General features: G+C 51.1%; 1 protein-coding gene across 2 annotated transcripts in view; it reads left to right on the top strand.

Annotated features, from left to right (window-relative positions):
- The first annotated feature begins 1292 nt into the window (after positions 1 to 1292).
- LOC144675004 (zinc finger SWIM domain-containing protein 1-like) overlaps positions 1293 to 21763 on the top strand; it is a 39774-nt gene continuing 19303 nt past the window's right edge. For both annotated transcript variants that reach the window (XM_078536076.1, XM_078536075.1), the window contains exons 1-5: positions 1293 to 1414; positions 2701 to 3005; positions 5017 to 5125; positions 8771 to 8969; positions 16157 to 16592. In XM_078536076.1, coding sequence (XP_078392202.1) covers positions 2749 to 3005; positions 5017 to 5125; positions 8771 to 8969; positions 16157 to 16592 — 1001 coding nt within the window. In that variant the 5' untranslated portion in view covers positions 1293 to 1414; positions 2701 to 2748. The remainder of the gene's footprint in view (positions 1415 to 2700; positions 3006 to 5016; positions 5126 to 8770; positions 8970 to 16156; positions 16593 to 21763) is intronic.

The raw sequence follows: 21763 nt of genomic DNA, 5'->3' as shown, positions 1-21763 counted from the left end.
TCTCCTCCTTTAAGACGCTCCTTAGAACATTTTTGTCTAAGCTTTTGATCACCTGTCCTAATATCTCCTTATGTGGCTTAGTGTTAAATTCTGTTTGATGCTCCTGTGGTGAATGACTGCATTAAAAGTGCTGTATAAATGCACTTTTTTTTTAAGTAACCCACATCTAGGTTCTCAATATCTTTACAGTGCAAAGTAGGTCATTTGGCCCATCGAGTCTGCACTGGCTCTCTGAAAGAGCATTCCACCTAGCCCCACTCCCCTGCCTTATCCCCGTAACCTTGCACATCCTCTCTTTTCAGGTAGCAATCCAATTTCCTTTTGAATATCTCAATCGAACCTGCCTCCACCACCCTTTCAGGAAGTTTGTTCCAGACTCCAGGTTTACCAGCTCGGGTATTATTTTTCCTTTAAATGACAGTTCCATTGTTATACCGCGTTTTTTATTTAGCAAGTTCATCTCAATATATGTTAGGCCTCAAAATGGAGCAATGTGTGACACCATATTTAGGCAGTATCTCCAAGCCTGGAACGGTTTCAGAGGAGGTTTGCAAGGACTATCTCAGGAATGAAGGACTTCAGTTGTGTGGATAGATTGGAGAAGCTGTGCCTGCTCTCATTAGAGCAGACAAGGTTGAGGGGAGTTCCAAAGACGAGTCATATTGAACTCAAAATGTTAACTCTGTTTCTCTCTCCGCAGATGCTGCCAGACCTGCTGAAGTTTTTTCAGAATTTCCTGGTTTTAATTGAGCTTAAGGGGACATTTGATAGAGGTGATCAAAGCTCTGAGAGGTTTTGACAGAGCAAGTTAGGAGAAACTGTTTCTTCTGGCAAGTGAATCGGTAACCAGGGGTTGCAGTTTGAAAATAATTGGCAAATGAACCCGAGAGTAAATGAGAAATGTTTTCACAGGCAGGTGAGTCTAAAACTCAGAGCTATCAATGTGAGATAATCACCAATAAATCCAATATGCGATTTAGGAGAAGTTTTTTTACCCAATGAATTGTAAAAATGTGGAAATCTGTACCACGTGGAATAGTTGAGGTGACTAATATAGAGACATTTAATGGGAATCTGAATAAACACATGAAGAAGAAAGGAATAGAAGATTATGTTGATAGGGTGAGATGAAGAGGAGTAGAAGGTTATTTGTGTGGAGTAAAAGCACAGGCATAGACAAGTTGGGCCGAATGGCCTGTTTCTGTAGGCCCTATGTAATTCAGTGTAAACTTTGCCCAGCTGAATGTATGTAAACAAATCTTTGACGCCTCTCACCCTTTTTCACCAGAAATCTCACTCAACATTCCTCGGTGCTGATGAGCCTTGAGAAATCTGAATGAGGACACCGAGCACGTGACCAGACTGGCCCCTGTCTCAATCATCCGTATCTACTTGCATCTACTGCTTTGATTAGGTAACTTTGATTTATGCCCCTCCCTCCTCAGCGCAACTATAGGGACACCCTGGGCAGCCATCTTCAACAGCTAGATCCTGGAATTGTGTACCTGCATTCTCGATGATCATCCCAAGTTATCTGGAGGGGATGCAGAGGAAATTCACCAGGATGCCACCTGGGATGAAACATTTAAGTTATGAAGAGAGGTTGGATAGACTTGGGTTGTTTTTGTTGGAGCAGAGAAGACTAAGGGGCGACCTGATCGAGGTGTACAAGATTATGAAGGGCATGGACAGGGTGGATAGGGAGCAGCTGTTCCCTTTAGTTGAAGGGTCAGTCACGAGGGGACACAGGTTCAAGGTGAGGGGGCAGGAGGTTTAGGGGGGATGTGAGGAAAAACTTTTTTACCCAGAGGGTGGTGACAGTCTGGAATGCGCTGCCTGGGAGGGTAGTGGAGGCGGGTTGCCTCACATCCTTTAAAAAGTACCGGGATGAACACTTGGCATGTCTTAACATTCAAGGCTATGGGCCAAGTGTTGGTAAATGGGATTAGGTAGGTAGGTCCGGTGTTTCTCATGTGTCAGTGCAGACTTGATGGGCCGAAGGGCCTCTTCTGCACTGTGAGATTCTGTGATCCAGACCCTATTGGTAGCAATGCCAGAAAATGACCCCGTGGGTATTCAAACCAGGAACATCCCTGGTCCTCTTGGCGCAGGGTTGCCATGTCTTATTGGATGCTTTCCTGGAGGTTTCATTGCATGTCCACCTATCTCTGATTGCCCCATCCTCCCCTCCTGCAATTGGTCAGCCCACATATCCATCCTCGCCAAGCACCATTTTCCCAACCAATTGGAAAGCGAACAAATTCTTCAGGCCCTGATTTGGATGATTCTTGACTGATAGACAGCCATCTTGGTTGTAAATAAATTATCAATTTTTATAAATAATAAGCAAAGGTTTAATGCCATTCTAACTTTGCTCCCAGCTTCCTCGCTGCCGTGTCTGGGAGATGAACCTTCATTTCCAGGAGACAGCAGGACAATCTGGGAGCGTTGGTAACACTCGACTCTGTGCCATTTGAGTGCTGGCAGATGTCAGCATCTCAGCTGGGCGAGGAACTGATCAGATGGCAGCCTAGAGGGCATAGATTCAGACGAGCAACCGAGGGGTCTGGAGTTCAAACCCCCCACCACCCACACTCCCACCTGCCAGCCTGACACTGATCCTCCCACCTTATCCCCACTCTTTCTGGTGCTCTGGTCTCTGAATTCTTGTCTGACCTGGTTCTACTGTGGTTTCTTAAGAGTTCCTGCTCTGTGGTTTGGCTGGTCCTCCTGAGGGGCCATACAGTCATGTCCCAAGCGGTGGGGTTTCGAGTGGGCGCTGAGTTCTCATCGTACAGTGAGCTGCATCGCGAGTTCCGGCGCTACCAGAGGGACTGCGCTGTGCAGCTGTGGACCAGGCACTCTCGGACCATTGAGGCCCAGAGGCGGAGAGCCCCCAAACGGCCCATGAACGACGCGCTCAAGTTCGCTGAGATTGACTACGCGTGCATTCACGGAGGCAAACTATTCAGGGCCAAAGGGACTGGGAAGCGGACAAACCAGAGGTAAGGAACTGCCTGCATTGTGGAAATTGCGTGGCTCACTCTGTTGCTGTGTAACTCCATTGTACAGAGCATAGTCCTCTTTTTGTCTTTTTACACAGTGATTTATTCCGCTTTTGCATAGACTTCCTGAAGGGCTGGTGGAAGCAAACACTATAGTAACTTTCAAAAGAGATGTGCATAAACTTAAAGGGGGGAAAAATTAATTTCAGGGCTATGGATAAGAGCTATGGAGTGGGACTAATTGGATTGCTCTTTCAGAGAGCTGGCACAGGTATGATGGGCCGAATGGCTGCCACCTCCACTGTATTGTTCTGAGAGTGTGATTAGGGAGCACCATCCTCAGCCCCGCACCTGCCAACTGCCAGCCATGGAGGAGGAAACTGAACCAAAGAACCATTCATTCCGGGCAGTACATAGCATGCCCACCTCTGAGGGAGAAAATCATGACCCACTCCAGAGACTTCGACAAAAATCTAGGCTGACATTTCAGCTCCAGTGTAGTACTTTTTAATCTTTCATGGGATGTGGGCATCACTGGCAAGGCCACCATTTATTGCTCATCCCGTTGCCCTTGAAGTGGCTTACTAGAGCATTGCAGAGGGCAGTTAAGAGTCAACCACATTGCCTAGGGTTTGCAGTCACATGTAAGGGTGGCAGATTTCCTTCCCTATAGATTTTTACAATTGATGATAGGTTCATGGTCACCATTACCGAGACTAGCTTTCAATTGCAGATTTATGCAGTGAATTTAAATCCTACCAGTTGCCTGTGGTAGGATTTGAACCCATGTGCCCACAGCATTAGCCTGGGCCTCTGGATTACTAGTCCGGTGACATTACCCTAAACCACCTGAGTCTCCCCTGAGGAAGAGCTGCATTGTTGAAGGCACTGTCTCTTAGATAAAATGATTAACTGAGACTCCAATGCCCCCTTGGGTGGATATGGAAGACCCTGTGGTATTATTTCAAAGAGTGAGAGAATTATGTCTGGTCCCCTAGCCAATACTTATCCTGTAACCAACCTCACTGAAACAGATAATCTGGCTGTTATTGCATTCCTGATTGTGGGAGCTTGCTGTACATTAATTGGCTGCTGCAATTCTAACATTATGATGACCACACTTCAAAGGAGAACTTAGCTGTAAAGCACTCTGGGAAGCCCAGAGGCGGTGAAAGGTGCAATATAAATTGCTTCTTTCACTCCTAATTAGTGCACATGTAAAAGTCTGCGCAGATGCTGCATTTGTTTTGTATGTGGACTGTTGACAGATTTCAGAATCATAGAATAGCTACAGCATAGAAGGAGGCCATTCGGCCCATGCTGGCTCTGCAAGAGCAGCTCACCGAGTCCCACTCCCTGTCTCTGGAGCCCTGCAAATGTTTCTATTCGGATGATGATCCAATTCCCCACAATTGAACCTACCTCCATCTCACACACACACTCAGGCAGTACGTTCCAGATCCTAACCACTGACTGCAGGGAAAAAGTTTTTCCTCATGTCGCACTTTGATTCTTTTGCCAGTTACCTTAAATCAGTGCCCTCTGGTTCTCGGCCCTTCCATCAATAGAAAGAGCATCTCCCTTTCTGCTCCAACCAGATCCCTCATGATTTTGAGCATGTCCATCAAATCTCCTTTCAACCTTCTCTTTGGGAGAACAACCCCAGCTTCTCCAATATATACTGAAACTTTTTGTCCTGGAATTTTTTCTTGGATCACGCAGTGAGGACACTGTGCACTTGTGAGTCCCATTCCCCACCCAGAGTCTGTGCATTCAAGACGAGTTGGCGGGGAGAATGGGGCTCAAAATAAACAAAAAAAAATCTTACATATTTGAACAAGCTTGATTCTCAAGCGGCCAGACCTGACCACCTGTGTTGTAACTCAGTTTTATACTCTTGCTAGCCACAAACAGGAACTTTCTTTGGGGCCATGCGTCGATTCTAAAGGAAGCTTTAAGCAAGTTCCCCCCCTCAGTCTGCTTATACAATGCTACTCTTTGTCTGTTGCAGAACCAACAAGACCAAGTGTCCCTGCGTTATTAAAGTCCGCCTCTCTCCAGATGGGGACAAGTTTGTGGTGAAAGAGATGATTGAATCACATAACCACACGGTACAGGAGGTAAGTAAAACCCAGTGTGGAAATCCTGACTCCGTCACTGCTGTATAATAAATTGGTACCTGCTGTATGCCTCCCCTCCCTCCCGTGCAATTTCCACCTCCCCTTCCCAAGTTAAGGCTGGTTTGAAAAAGTACACAGGATCCTGAACTTTAGAGACAAGGGAATACAAAAGCAAGGAGGTTCTGCTAAACCTTTAAAAATCACTGGTTAGCTGGAGTATTGTGTCTGATTCTGGGCACCACTCTTTAAGAAAGATATCATGAACTTGTACTGGGTACAGAAGAGACTAACTGTGGAATGGCACCAAGGATGAGGGACCTCCGTGACATGGATAGATGGAAAAGAATCGTAGAAGGAGACAATTTGGCCTATTCTTCCCATGCCTGCTCTCTGCAAGAACAACTCGCTTCGTCCCACTCCCCCAACTTTCCTGTGCAGCTCTGCAGTTCTTTTCTGTTCCCGTAATGATCATTTTGAATGCTGCAATCGAACCGGCCTTCACACGCTCAGGCAGACTATGTCAGATCCTAACCACTCGCTCCGTTAAAAAAAAATCTTTCCTCGCGTCGCCATTGCTTCTCTTGCCAATCACCTGAAATCAGTGTTCTTCGATTCTCCATCCTTCCGCCAACGGGAACAGTATCTCCCTATCTACTTTGTCTAGACCCCCTCGTGACCTTGAATAACCCTCTATCAAATGTCCTCTTAATCTTCTGGTGGTGGTTCTCATGAAAGTTGAGAGAGGTTAAGAGGAGATTTGATCAAGGTATTCAAAACCAGGAGCGGTTTTGACAAAGTAAATAGGGAGGAATTGTTTCCTTTGGCAGATGAGTCAGTAACCTGAGGAGACAGATTTAACGTACAGTAATTGGCAAAGCAACCAGAAGGGGGAGATGGGAATTTCCTTTTACACAGTAAGTTGTTGTGATGTGGGAAAGCACTGCCTGAAAGGGTGGTGGAAGCAGATTCAATAGTAACATCCAAAAGAAAATTGATTAAATACTCGAAGGGGAGAATTATACAGGGCAGTGGAGAAAGAGCAGGGGAGTGGAGAAAGAGCAGGGGAGTGGACTAATTGGACCTGAGAGCTGGCACAGGCACGATTGGCTGAATGGCCTCCCCCTGTGCCGTATTGTTCTCCAAACATTCTGAACCCTTTGTAACATGTGGGTTAGAGTCGTGTTCCTTGTGGAGTGGGGTTAGAGTCGTGTTCCTTGTGGAGTGGGGTTAGAGTCGTGTTCCTTGTGGAGTGGGGTTAGAGTCGTGTTCCTTGTGGAGTGGGGTTAGAGTCGTGTTCCTTGTGGAGTGGGGTTAGAGTCGTGTTCCTTGTGGAGTGGGGTTAGAGTCGTGTTCCTTGTGGAGTGGGGTTAGAGTCGTGTTCCTTGTGGAGTGGGGTTAGAGTCGTGTTCCTTGTGGAGTGGGGTTAGAGTCGTGTTCCTTGTGGAGTCGGGTTAGAGTCGTGTTCCTTGTAGAGTCGGGTTAGAGTCGTGTTCCTTGTGGAGTGGGGTTAGAGTCGTGTTCCTTGTGGAGTGGGGTTAGAGTCGTGTTCCTTGTGGAGTGGGGTTAGAGTCGTGTTCCTTGTGGAGTGGGGTTAGAGTCGTGTTCCTTGTGGAGTGGGGTTAGAGTCGTGTTCCTTGTGGAATCGGACTGCCTCTTCGTTCTGATCAGGTTTTTGTATTGGAGTCACTGTTAAAATAGTCCCTGCATTGCTGACAGTTGAAGCTGGTGCTAGCCAGCAAAGTTACAGGTTAGGTGGGAGTTTGAGTTTTTGTTGGTATTGGTTGAGAAAGGAATGTTGGCCAGGACACTGGGAGAAGGTCCTGCTCTTCATACGCTGTCTTGGGATCATTAATGTTCCTTCTTCTGAGGCATCAGCACAGGTCGAAGGGGCGTGAGGTTCCATCTGAAAGCAGCACTGATGACAGTGCAGCATTTGCCCCAGAAATGTCCCGGATCCTCAGTCCAGCCCCTCGGCTCAAATCCCCCCACAGCCTGAACCCAAATCCATCGAGCCAAACTAACAGCCTTCACTTCGAAGGCCATTTCTCATCCTCTATTTTCTGACCCTTTTTTCATAAAGGCCGAGGCAGATGGCCTATACTTCGCTGTCAAGCAGTCCATCAGTAACATGTCCCAGTGGTCAGTCTTTAAGTGTAAGTACAGCAGACTGCTTGATGGTAGTGGGAGTACTCCCTGGTATTTGAAACAATAAATTTGAAGTGTAGTGCCAGGCACTGAACTTCACAGATGAAAGACTTATGCAGAGTGCACCCTTCCTGCAAACTTCACTGTTAATTTCTTGTCAAACTTCAGATCACGACTTAGTGTCCTTCAGACTCACTGTGGATCACACCAGCGAGGATCTGCTTTACACACTAACTGACACTCGGAGTCACGGGCAGGCAGTTACCAATGGAAGAGTCGTATACACGCAGTTACCGACGCACGTAGCACAGCCCACGCAGTTACTGGTGCATAGTTAAGGGCACACAGTCACCAACGCACAGGGTCAACGCTGACCTGGGCAGCCACGCACACGCAAAGCTTCACACATTGTCACGAGTGTTCTCTCATAGAAGTAATATGTATAATGCAGCTCGATGCTTTATTAAATATAATACATTAAAAAAAGAAACAAAAACTGAGGCCATGAATGCATGATAATCACTGATCATTTCAGTAGGGAATTCAAGAGAAACACCTTCACTCTGTGAGGTTAGAATGTGGAACTCACTACCACAGAGAGGAACTGAGTAATTTAAGGTAAAGCAAGATAAACGCAAAAAGGAGAGAGGATTAGAACGATATGTGGATGAGGTTAGATGAAGAAGGTTGGGAAGAGACTCATTTGCAGCATAAGCACTAGTATGGATGAGTTGGACTGAATGCCCTGGTAATGTGCTGTACATTCTATGTAATGTGATGCAGTGATGTACAGTTCCTCATTGAGATTGCAATTAATGGAGCCTGTTTCCCTCTCCCTAAGATCACCCAGCTCTGCTGTGCCTCAGCACATCTGCTACTGAAACCCTCTTCCTTGCCTTCATTATCTATAGACTCAACTATTTTAATGCTGTGTAGGTGCTCTCCCCCTTTCTACCCTCTGTAATCTTGAGGTCATCCAAAACTCTGCTGCCCGTATCTTAACCCACACCAACTCATTGTCCCCTATCTGCCCTGTGTTCGGTGACTAATCGGACTCCTGCTTAAGCAACATTTCGAGCTTAAAATTCTCATCCTTGTTTTCCAATCCTCACCGTGGCCTTGCCCCTCCTTGTTTCTGTAATCTCCTCCAGCCCCACAACCCCTGAGATATCTGCACTCCTCTAAATCTGGCCTGTCACGCATCTCCGATCTTAATCGAGCCATCATTCCTGGCAGCACTTTCAGTTGCCTAGGCCTTAAGCTCTGGAATTCCCTCCCTGCATCTCTCCGTCTCGTTCTGCCTCTCATTCCTCCTTTAAGACATTCTTTGACCAGGCTTTTGATCATCTCATTTAATACTGCTGTAAGTGGCTCGGTGTCAAATTCGGCTGTGCAATGCTCCTGTGAAACCTTGCAGTGTGTTAATACATGAGAGGCAGCAAATAATTATCGGTTATGTTGTGGAAATATTAAAAGATGTTAACTCTGCCTAATTTACAGGCTGAACGGGAACGCTTCCCACATCAAAGACGTTTCGACAAAGCAGTGCAGAGTAACAGAGCAGATATTAAAGAGAACCTGGGGGGCGCAGTAGAGCAGGGGATCCATCAGGAAGATAATCCCAGAGACAAATGGACCACATGGAAGATGAACCAGACGAACCTGGAGAAAATGGTGCCTGCGCTGGCATCCGTCAAGGGTAGGTGTCACTGTGCCATAAGGTGGCACACCACAGGGATAGCACATTGCTATCTCTCACTGCCTCACACCATCCCCCCAGGGGGACAACACTGCTACCTCACTACCCCACATCCTCCCTCTGCCCAGGGAGAGCAGGCTGCACCCTCATTGTCCCCTACCCCAGGGAGAGCATGCTGCTACCTCACTGTCCCCTACCCCAGGGAGAGCAGGCTGCACCCTCATTGTCCCCTACCCCAGGGAGAGCAGGCTGCTCCCTCACTGTCCCACACCTACCCTCAGCCCTGGGATAGCCCGCTACTCTGTTACTGCCCCACACTATCCCCTACCCCAGGGAGAGCTCACTGCTCCCTCACTGACCCCTACCCCAGGGAGAGCTCACTGTCCTCTACCCCAGCGGGAGCACGCTGCTTCCTCACTGTCCCCTACCCCAGGGGGAACAAACCGTTATCTCACTGTCCCACACTGTCCCCTACCCCAGGGGGAACACGCTGCTCCCACACTGTCCCACACTGTTAACTACCCCAGGGAGAGCTCACTGCTCCCTCACTGTCCCCTACCCCAGGGAGAGCTCACTGCTCCCTCACTGTCCCCTACACCAGGGAGAGCTCACTGCTCCGTCACTGTCACACACTATCCCCTACCCCAGGGAGAGCAGGCTGCTCCCTCACTGTCCCCTACCCCAGGGAGAGCTCACTGCTCCGTCACTGTCCCCGATCCCAGGGAGAACACACTGCTCCCTTACTGCCCCACACTGTCCCTCAGCCCTGGGCTAGCCCGCTTCTCTGCCCCTCCACCTCCGTCCCTATTTAACATTGTTGATGGGCGCGTAGCCGTTGTGTCCGTATTGAGGGGCTGAATGCCCTCTTTAACAGGATCAATGAGATTTATGGCTTGTGTGACAGTATCGCTGGGCTGAATGGCCTGTGTGTCAGTATCGCTGGGCTGAATGGTCTGCGTGTCAGTATCGCTGGGCTGAATGGTCTGCGTGTCAGTATCGCTGGGCTGAATGCCTGTGTGTCAGTATCGCTGGGCTGAATGGCCTGTGTCAGTATCGCTGGGCTGAATGGCCTGTGTGTCAGTATCGCTGGGCTGAATGGTCTGCGTGTCAGTATCGCTGGGCTGAATGGCCTGTGTGTCAGTATCGCTGGGCTGAATGGTCTGCGTGTCAGTATCGCTGGGCTGAATGGCCTGTGTGACAGTATCGCTGGGCTGAATGGCCTGTGTGTCAGTATCGCTGGGCTGAATGGTCTGCGTGTCAGTATCGCTGGGCTGAATGGCCTGTGTGTCAGTATCACTGGGCTGAATGCCTGTGTGTCAGTATCGCTGGGCTGAATGGTCTGCGTGTCAGTATCGCTGGGCTGAATGGTCTGCGTGTCAGTATCACTGGGTTGAATGCCTGTGTGTCAGTATCGCATGGCTGAATGGTCTGCGTGTCAGTATCGCTGGGCTGAATGGTCTGCGTGTCAATATCGCTGGGCTGAATGACCTGTGTGTCAGTATCGCTGGGCTGAATGGCCTGGGTGTCAGTATTGCTGGGCTGAATGGCCTGTGTGTCAGTATTGCTGGGCTGAATGGTCTGAGTGTCAGTATCGCTGGGCTGAATGGTCTGAGTGTCAGTATCGCTGGGCTGAATGGCCCTATGACAGGATCGACGGGCCGAGCGTCCTCTATTACACCATCGAAGGGCCGAGCAGCCCATAGAACAATATCGATGGGCCGAGCGGCCCCTATGACAGTATCGATGGGCCGAGCGGTCCCTATGACCGTATCGATGGGCCGAGCGGCCCCTATGACAGTATCGACGGGCTGAGCGACCTGTACGACAGTATCGATGGGCTGAGTGGCCCCTATAACAGTATCGATGGGCTGAGTGGCCCCTATAACAGTATCGATGGGCTGAGTGGCCCCTATAACAGTATCGCCGGGCTGAGTGGCCCCTATAACAGTATCGCCGGGCTGAGTGGCCCCTATAACAGTATCGCCGGGCTGAGTGGCCCCTATAACAGTATCGCCGGGCTGAGTGGCCCCTATAACAGTATCGCCGGGCTGAGTGGCCCCTATAACAGTATCGATGGGCTGAGTGGCCCCATAACAGTATCGATGGGCTGAGTGGCCCCTATAACAGTATCGATGGGCTGAGTGGCCCCTATGACAGTATCGACGGGCTGAGCGACCTGTACGACAGTATCGATGGGCTGAGTGGCCCCTATAACAGTATCGATGGGCTGAGTGGCCCCTATAACAGTATCGATGGGCTGAGTGGCCCCTATAACAGTATCGCCGGGCTGAGTGGCCCCTATAACAGTATCGCCGGGCTGAGTGGCCCCTATAACAGTATCGCCGGGCTGAGTGGCCCCTATAACAGTATCGCCGGGCTGAGTGGCCCCTATAACAGTATCGATGGGCTGAGTGGCCCCATAACAGTATCGATGGGCTGAGTGGCCCCTATAACAGTATCGATGGGCTGAGTGGCCCCTATAACAGTATCGATGGGCTGAGTGGGCCCGTATGGCGGTATCGATGGGCTGAGCGGGCCCCTATGACAGTATCGATGGGCCCAGCGGCCTCCATGACAGTATCGACAGGCCGAGCGGCCCCTATGAGAGTGTCGACAGGCCGAGCGGCCCCTATGAGAGTGTCGACAGGCTGAGCGGCCCCTATGACAGTGTCGACGGTCCGAGCGGCCCCTATGACAGTATCGACGGACCGAGCGGCCCCTATAACAGTACCGATGTGCCGAGCGGCTCCTATGACAGTATCGATGGGCCGAGAGGCCCGTAAGACAGTATCGATGGGTAGAACGGCCTCTATAACAGTATCGATGGGCCGAGCGGCCCCTATGAAAGTATCGATGGGCCGAGCGGCCCCTATGATAGTATTGACGGGCCGAGCATCCCCTATGACAGTATCGATGGGCCGAGTGGCTCACGGGACTATATTGATGGGCCGAATGGCTTCTATAACAGTATCGATGGGCCGAACGGCCTATATAACAGTATCGATGGGCCGAGTGGCCTGTAAGACATTATCGATGGGTTGAGCGGCCCCTATGACACTATCGAAGGGCCGAGTGGCCCGTAAGACAGTATCGATGGGCCGAGCGGCCCGTATGACAGTATCAATAGGCCAGGCGGCCTCTATAACAGTATCGACGTGCTGACCGGGCCCGTTTGACAGTATCGTGGGGCTGAACGGCCTGTATGACAGCATTGATGGGCTGAGTGGCCTGTCTGAAAGTATCGATGGGCTGAGTGGCCCGTATGACAGCGTCGCTTGACCTAGCGGCCCGTATGACAGCGTCGATGGGCCGAACGGCCCATATGACAGCCTCGATCGGCCGAGCAGCATGGAAGACCGCGCCGATGGGCTGAGCGGCCCGGATGATAGCATCGATTGTCCGAGCGGCCCGTAGGACAATATCGATGGACCGAACAGCCTCTATAGCAGTATCGACGGGCTGAGCGTCCTCTATGACAGTATCGACGGGTCGAGCGGCCCCTATGATAGTATCGACGGGCCGCGCTCCCCTATGACAGTATTGATGGGCCAAGCGGCCCAGAGGACTATATCGATGGGCCGAATGGCTTCTATAACAGTATCGACGGGCCGAGCATCCTCTATGACAGTATCGACGGGCCGAGCGGCTCCTATGACAGTATCGACGGGCCGAGCGGCCCCATGACAGTATCAATGGGCCTAGCGGCACATATGACAATATCGATGGACCGAATGGTCTCTATAACAGTATCCATGGGCCAAGCGGCCCCTACAACAGTATCAATGGGTTGAGCGGCCCGTATGACAGTATCGACGGGCTGAGCGGGCCCATAGGACAGAATCGATGGGCCCAGCGGCCCATATGACAGCATCGTTGGGCCGAGCGGCCGGGATGACAGCATCGATGGGCCGAGCGGCCCGAAGGACAATATCGATGGGCCGAACGGCCTCTATAACAGTATCGACTGGCCGAGCGGCTTCTATAACAGTATCGACGGGCCGAGCGGCCCCTGTGACGGTATCGACGGGCCGAGCGCCCCCTGTGACGGTATCGAAGGGCCAAGCGGCCCCTGTGACGTTATCGATGGGCTGAGCGGCCCATATGACAGTATTGATGGGCTGAGCGGCCCCATGACAGTAATGATGGCCGAATGGTCTCTATGAGAGTATTGATGGGCTGAGCGGCCCCATGACAGTATCGACGGGCCAAGCAGCCCATATGACAGTATCGACGGGCCGAGCAGCCCCTATGACAGTATCGACGAGCGGCCCCTAGGACAGTATCGACTGGCCGAGCGGCCCCTATGACAATATCGACGAGCGGACCCTATGACAGTATCGACGGGCCGAGCGCCCCCTTTCACAGTATCGACGGGCCGAGCGGCCCCTATGACAGTATCGACGGGCTGAGCTTGCTCGTATGACACTATGGATGGGCCAAGCCAGCCCCTATGACACTATCGAATGGCCGAGCAGCCCGTATGACAGTATCGATGGGCCGAGCGGCCCGTATGACAGCATCGATTGGCCGAGTGGCCCGTATGACAGCACCGATGGGCCGAGTGGCCCGGATGATAGCGTCGATGGGCCGAACGGCCAATAGGACAATATCGATGGGCCGAACGGCCTCTATAACAGTATCGACGGGCCAAGCGGCCTCTATGACAGTATCGACGGGCCAAGCGGCCCCTAAGACAGTATCGATGGGCAGGGCGGCCCCTATGACAGTATCGACAGGCCGAGTGGCCCCTATGACAGTATCGACGGGCCGATCGGCCTCTATAACAGTATCGATGGGCCAAACGGATCTGTAACAGTATCGATGGGCCGAGCGGCCTGTAAGACATTATTGTTGGGCTGAACGGCCTCTATAACAGTATCAATGGGCTGAGTGGCCCGTATGACAGTATCGATGGCCTGAGCGGCCCCTATGAAAGTATCGACAGGCTGAGCGGCCCCTATGACAGTATCGCTGGGCCAAGCGGCCCCTATGACAGTATCGAAGTGTTTAGCGTCCTGTATGACAGTATCGGTGGGCTGAGCGGTCTGTATGACAGTATTGATGGGCTGAGGTGCCCCTATAACAGTATTGATGGGCTGAGCAGCCCCTATGACAGTATAGACGGGCTGAGCGGCCCCTATGACAGTATCGACGGGCCGAGCGGCCCCTATGATAGTATCGATGGGCCGAGCAGCCCCTATGACAGTATTGACGGGCTGAGCGGCCCCATGACAGTAACGATGGCTGATTGGCCTCTATCAGAGTATCGATGGGCTGAGCGGCCCTATGATAGTATTGATGGGCTGAGCGGCCGTATGACAGTATTGATGGGTTGAGCGGCCCGTATGACAGTATCGACCGGCCGAGCGGCCCCTATGGCAGTATCAACGGGCCGAACGGCCCCTATGACAGTATCAACGAGCGGCCCCTATGACAGTATCGACGGGCCGAGCGGCTCCTTTCACAGTATCGACGGCCTGAGCGGCTCCTATGGCAGTGTCGACGGGCTGAGCAGCCCCTATGACAGTATCGATGGGCTGAACGGCCCCTATGACAGTATCGACGGGCCGAGCGGCTCCTTTCACAGTATCGACGGCCTGAGTGGCTCCTATGGCAGTATCGACGGGCCGAGCGGCCCCTATGACAGTATCGACAGGCCGACTGGCCCATATGACAGTACCGATGGGCCGAGTGGCCCGGATGATAGCATCGATGGGCCGAGTGGCCCGGATGATAGCATCGATGGGCCGAACAGCCTCTATAACAGTATCGACGGGCCGAGCGGCCTCTATGACAGTATCGACGGGCCGAGCGTCCTCTATGACAGTATCGACGGGCCGAGCGACCCCATGACAGTATCGACGGGCTGAGCGGCCCCTATGCCAGTATCAATGGGCCTAGCGGCCCATATGACAATATCGATGGACTGAATGGCCTCTATGACAGTATCGACGGGCCGAGCGGCCCCTATGACAGTATCGACAGGCCGACTGGCCCCTATGATAGTATCGATGGGCCAAGCGGCCCATAGGACAATATCGTTGGGCCGAACGGCCTCTATAACAGTATTGATGGGCCGAACGGCCTGTATAACAGTATCAATGGGCTGAGCGACCCCTATGACAGTATCGAAGGGTTAAGCGTCCTTTATGACAGTATCGGTGGGCTGAGCGGTCTGTATGACAGTACAGATGAGCTGAGTGGCCCCTATAACTATCGATGGGCTGAGCGGCCCCTATAACAGTATCGATGGGCTGAGTGGCCCCTATAACAGTATTGATGGGCTGAGCGGCCCCATAACAGTATCAATGGGCTGAGCGGCCCCTATAACAGTATCGATGGGCTGAGCGGCCCCTATGACAGTATCGACAGGCTGAGCGGGCCCCTATGACAGCATCGATGGGCCGAGCGGCCCCAATGATAGTATTGACGGGCCGAGCGGCCCCTATGACAGTATCGAAGGGCCGAGTGGCCCCTATGATAGTATTGACGGGCCGAGCGGCCCATATGTCAGTATTGATGGGCTGTGCTGCCTGTATGACAGTATCGACGGTCCAAGCGGCCCATATGACAGTATCGACGGGCTGATCGGCCTCTATGACAGTATCGACGGGTTGAACGGCTTCTATGACAGCATTGACGGGCTGAGCGGTCCGCATGACAGTTTTGATGGGCCGAGCGGGCCCGTATGACAGTATCGATGGGCCGAGCGGGCCCGTATGACAGTATCGATGGGCCGAGCAGCCCGTCTGACTGTATCAAAGGGCCGAGCGGTCTCTATAACAGTATCGACGTGTTGACCGGGCCCGTTTGACGGTGTCGTTGGGGTGAGCGGCCCGTATGACAGTATCGATGGGCTGAGTGGCCCGTATGACAGTATCGGTGGGCTGAGCGGCTCGTATGACTGTATCGATGGGCTGAGCGGCTCCTTTGACAGTACCGATGGGCTGAGCGGCCCCTATGGCAGTATCGATGGGCTGAGCGGCCTGTATGACAATATCGATGGGCTGAACAGCCTTTATGACAGCATTGATGGGCTGAGTGGCCTGTCTGAAAGTATTGATGGGCTGAGTGGCCCGTATCTCAGTATCAATGGGCTCGACGGCCTGTAAAACAGTATCAACTGCCTGAAATGCTCTATCTCTGCTTGTTTCCTGCTGACTAACCGTGTGGCTTCTTGTTTACAGATGGCAACGTGGTGGTGGTAGTCAGTAAGGCCAATGTGCTACAGGCCATCTATTTCCAGGATAGCAGCATGAAGCAGACATTTGAGAAGTTCCCTGAGGTGCTGCTGCTGGACTTTATGCACAGATGGGAGGGCCTGTGGCTGCCCACCTTCCTGCTGCTGGTGATCGACGGCAATGGGGAGAGCGACCTGGTGTGCCTCTGGTTCGCACAGAACGAGGAGCGTGAGACCATCAAACAGCTGCTGCGCATCTTCAAACAGAAGAACCCGGCGGCCGAGAGGATCCAGACGGTGATGTGCAGCGGCAGGCCCTACCGCGGGGAGGTGGTCTCTGAGGTCCTGCCCCACTCCAAGCTGGTCACCTGCCTCTTCCACACCCTGCGCACATTCCGAGCGGACGTCACCACCGACAAGCTGCATGTGACAGTTGGACAGCGGTGAGTACTGACGCTCCGCTACTGTTCCGGGACTGAGGACAGGAGAAGGGTGTGTCTCCAGCGTTGGCAGCGAGGACCTTTATCCTTTGCAGTCCTGTCAGGGGATGTGAATCAGGCCAAATTGTAACCAGCCCTCTCTGCCCGCCTCCCTCCCCCGCCCCCATCTCCCACCCCCACTATCCTCATTCTCACTGGTTCCTTGGCAAGATGTTGGGGGGTAACTGGAGCCCAGTGTGGGGCTTTTGAGGAGAGGGCTGGGAACATCTGGGAGAGGAAATGCCTGTCTGACTCTCTCTCTGTCTCCATGTATCTCTATCTGCATCACTATAGCTGTACCTCTGAGCTACTTATCTGCCTACATTTATTCATTGTCTATCTCAAATATCTCCATCTGTCATTTTGAGCGATAGGTAGCAAGCTCATTAATGTCAATGCTGCTGCGCTTCAAGCAGTGCTCCAGAAACATTTTCCCTGTCCCCCTCTGCAACACTGGCCATGTGAGAGTTGAGAAAACAGAACCGGGCGGGCAAGATGGTTTTCAGCCACCTGAGCATAATGTCCAGTCCATCGAAGCTGATTTTGCAGCTTTGCTTGAATGCCAGTGAAGGACACTGGTGTGTGTTTGATGGTGCTCCCATTGAATCCAGAGGATGCCCAGAGACATCGCTGATGGAATTTCTCGAGCACGAATACAATGTCCAGGTTTCACTGGAGTACAGGAGTGTGGTGTTGACAGCTGCTCTGTGCACTAGGACTTCTGTTGACTTGTGGAGGCCTTTGTTGTCAAACATTCGCTGCTGTAGTTTGTAGAAAAGTGAGCTGGCACAGCTGATCCAGTGTTGGACCCCCTTGTCAATGGTGGTCTTTTGAGAAAGGTGGCTGCCAAGGTAAGAGAAGTGCTCAACATATTCCTCCAAAATATATGGGAGGTGGAATATTTGGCTGGCCAGGTGAGGGTAGATGTGAGTTTTGTTTTGACAACATTCAAGGACAGGCTGAGTTTCTTGTATTCAGAATTGAAGAGATTTGAGAGTGGCTTGCAGATCTGGTGTAGAATGTGCAACGACACCTGCAGTCATCCGCAAAATGGAGATCATGTATACCGAATGGTGGTCAGTTTAGCTTTGGCACAGACTTATTTAATACTCTCACCAGAGGGCAGTTGACCTTTGATGAGGTGAATAGCTACTGCCAGGTAGATTGTAAATAGAATGGGAGCCTGTCACACAGCCTTGCTTGACTCCAGTCCAGATTTTGAAGGCATTTGTTTCAGATCTCCCAGTCAAGACAGTTGCAGTCATATCATTTTTTAAAAATTCATTCGCAGGGTGTGGGCTTTGCTGGCTGGGCCAGCATTTATTGCCCATTCCTAGTTGTCCTTGAGAAGTTGTTGCTGAGCTGCCTTCTTGAATTACTGCAGTCCATGTGGTGTAGGTACACCCACAGTGCTATTAGGAAGGGAGTTCCAGGAGTTTGACCCAGTAAAGGAGCGTCGAAATATTTCCAAGTCAGGATGGTGAGTGACTTGGAGGGGAACTTCCAGGTGGTGGTATTCCCATCTGCTGCCCTTGTCCTTCTAGATGGTAGTGGTCGTGGGTTTGGAAGGTGCTGTCAAAGGAACCTTGGTGAATTCCTGCAGTGCATCTTGTGGATGGTACACACTGCTGCTACTGTGCGTCGGTGGTGGAGGGAGTGAATGTTTGTGGATGTGGTGCCAATCAAGCGGGTTGCTTTGTCCTGGTGTCAAGCTTCTTCAGTGTTGTGGGAGCTGCACTCATCCAGGCAAGTGGGGAGTATTCCATCACACTCCTGACTTGTGCCTTGTAGATGGTGGACAGGCTTTGGGTAGTCAGGACATGAGTTACTTGTTGTAGGATTCCTAGCCTCTGACCTGCTCTTGTAGTCACAGTATTTATGTTCAGTTTCCGGTCAATGGTAACGCCCAGGATGTTGATAGTGGGGGATTCAGTGATGGTAATGCCATTGAACATCAAGGGACGATAGTGAGATTCTCTCTTGTTGGAGATGGTCATTGCCTGACACTGGTGTGGCACCCATGTTACTTGCTACTTGTCAGCCCAAGCCTGTCCAGGTTTTGCTGCATTTGGACATGGACTGCTTCAGTATCTGAGGAGTCGCGAATGGTGCTGAACATTGTGCAATCATCAGCGAACACCCCCACTAAGCAAGTGCCACTTGATAGCACTGTTGATGATCCCTTCCATTACTTTACTGATTATCCAGAGTAGACTGATGGGGCGGTAATTGGCTGGGTTAGATTTGTCCTGCTTTTTTTGTACAGGACATACCTGGACAATTTTCCACGTAGCTGGGTAGTTGCCAGCCAGTGTTGTAGCTGTACTGAAACAGCTTGGCTAGGGGCGCGGCAAGTTCTGGAGCACAAGTTTTCAGTACAATTGTTGGAATATTGCCAGGGCCCATAGCCTTGCACTATCCACTGCCTTAGACCACTTCTTGTTATCACATGGAGTGAATCGAATTGGCTGAAGACTGGCATCTGTGATGATGGGGACCTCCGGAAGGGGCCGAGATTGATAATCAACTTGGCACTTCTGGCTGAAGATTGTAGCAAACACTTCAGCCTAATCTTTTGCACTGATGTGCTGGGCTGCCCCATCATTGAGGTTGGGGATATTTGTGGAGCCTCGTCCTCCAGTGAATTGATTAATTGTCCACCATCATTCACGCCTGGATGTGGCAAGACTGCAGAGCTTCGATCTGATCCATTGTTGCGGAATCGCTTAGCTGTCTATTACTTGCTGCTTATGCTGTTTGGCACGCAAGTAGTCCTGTGTTATGCCTTCACCAGGTTGACACCTCATTTTTAGGTATGCCTGGTGCTCCTCCTGGCATGCCCTCCTGCACTCTTCTTTGAACCAGGGTTGAACCCCTAGCTTGATGCTAATGGTAAAGTGGGGGATATGCCGGGCCATGAGGTTACAGATTGTGTTCAAGTACAGCTCTGCTGTTGCTGATGGCCCACAGCGCCTCATGGATGTCCAGTCTTGAGTTGCTAAATCTGTTCAAAATCTGTTCCATTTAGCACGGTGGTAGTGCCACACAACACAGTGAAGGGGATCCTCAGTGTGAAGGCGGGACTTTGTCTCCATAACGACTGTGCGGTGGTCACTCCTACCGATATTGTCATGGACAGATGCATCTGCGGCAGGCAGGCTACTGAAGATGAGGTCAAGTATGTTCCCTCACCACCTGCCGCAGATCCAGTCTAGCAGCTATGTCCTTTAGGACTGGGCCAGCTTGGTCAGTAGTGATGCTGCTGAGCTACTCTTGGTGATGGACATTGAAGGCTCCACCCAGAGTTCATTCCTTGCCACCTTCAGTGCTTCCTCCAAGTGGTGTTCAACATGGAATAGCACTGATTCATCAGCTGAGGGAGGGCAGTACGTGGTAATCAGCAGGAGGTTTCCTTGCCCACGTTTGACCTGATGCCATGAGACTTCATGGGGTCCGGAGTCGATGTTGAGGACTCCGAGGGCAACTCCCACCCAACTGTGTACCACTGTGCTGCCACCTCTGCTGGGCCAGTTCTGCCGGTGGGACAGGACATACCCAGGAATGGCGATGGTGGTGTCTGGGACATTATCTGTAAGGTATGAATTCATGAGGATGACTATGTCAGGCTATTGCACGACTAGTCTATGAGACAGCTCTCCCAACTTTGGCACTAGCCCCCAGGTGTTAGTAAGGAGGACTTTGCAGGGTTGACAGGGCTGAATTTGCCATTGTCGTTTCCGGTGTCTTGGTCTTGGCCAGGCTCATTTCATTCCTTTCTTTAATGCTTTGTAATGGTTTGATACAGTTGAGCAGCTTGCTACCCCATTTCAGGGGGCACTTATGAGTCAACCACATTGCTGTGGGTCTAGAGTCACATGTAGGCCATACCAGGTAAAGACAGCAGATTTCCTTTCCTCAAGGGCATTAGTGAACCAGATGGGTTTTTACAACAGTCAACAATGATTTCATGGTCATCATTAGATTTTCAATTCTAGATTTTTATTGAAATTAAACTCCACCATCTGCCGTGGTGGGATTCGAACCCGGGTCCCCCTGGGTGTCTGGGTTACTAGTCCAGTGACAAAACCGTCGCCTCCCCCTGCAAGATTGTGATGACGTTTCTTCTATGACCAAATCTTTGGAGCACAATCCACAGAGCCTCATTATTTACCGACACATTTACTTTGGTCAGTAAATGCAATGAAGGGTTCCTGGTGGTGTTCTGAGCAATTTTCTTGGATTTTTCTGGCAACAAAGACCGTGTCAGGGGTTCGTCTGGAAGTTCTAAGCCACGGTGTGACTCTGGGAGGATTTCCCCAGCCACAGGAAGTAGGTGATTCAGGAGAATGTGTGCCAGGAATCTCCCTCCTATGGACATGAGGTGAATACTTCGAGATCATAATTCATCACGTTTCTCGAAGATAGTTACAATTGTCACATTCCTGAAGCCCTGCGGTGCGCAGAGTTCTTTTTCCTCCCAAATCCGGAGGATGAGTTCCTGGAGTTTTGATGTGAGCAGAAGTCCACCAGCTTTGAAGACCTCAGCTGGAATACCATCGGGGCTGCAGGCTTTGTTGTCTTTCATCTGTTTGATTGCATGTTGCAGCTCTCCCATCGGTGGTGGTTCACCCATGGAGGATAGCCTGAAGAGTATTAGCTGCCACTGTGGATTCACGGTTGAGGAGTTGTTCAGAATGTTCTTTCCAGCATTGATGGATGGCACTGTCATCCATAAGAAACCATCCTGTGAGCAAATAGGAGTTTCCTATTTGACCTTGGTCTGTAGCTGGTCCTGGTGACTTAAAAAAAAGCTTTGCGTGTCATGAAGGTCAGCATGTTGTTAGATCGCTCGGGCTTTCCGTTCCTACCACTTGTTCTTTATCCTGTGGATTTACCTTTGGGTGTCAGCCTTGGGTTGCTAAAATACTGCCTTCTTGAGTTGTAAACTTAGATTGCTCTGCCCGGCAGCGAAGGCCACTGGTGTTTGCTCCAGGAAGTCTCATATTTCAACATTCTTTTATGAGCCAACCCTGGTGGTGACGATGCTCAAACCAATGTGCCAATGGCCTGGGCACAGGAGTCTAGTACAGCTGACTTTACTTGGTTTCTGTTCTGGAATTGAATTGCATGTTTGA

Source organism: Cetorhinus maximus, unplaced genomic scaffold, assembly GCF_964194155.1.
Source record: "Cetorhinus maximus unplaced genomic scaffold, sCetMax3.hap1.1 HAP1_SCAFFOLD_886, whole genome shotgun sequence".
Classification (NCBI taxonomy): domain Eukaryota; kingdom Metazoa; phylum Chordata; class Chondrichthyes; order Lamniformes; family Cetorhinidae; genus Cetorhinus; species Cetorhinus maximus.
Note: the sequence above shows the minus strand (reverse complement) of the source record. Positions and strands in the feature narration are given on the sequence as shown.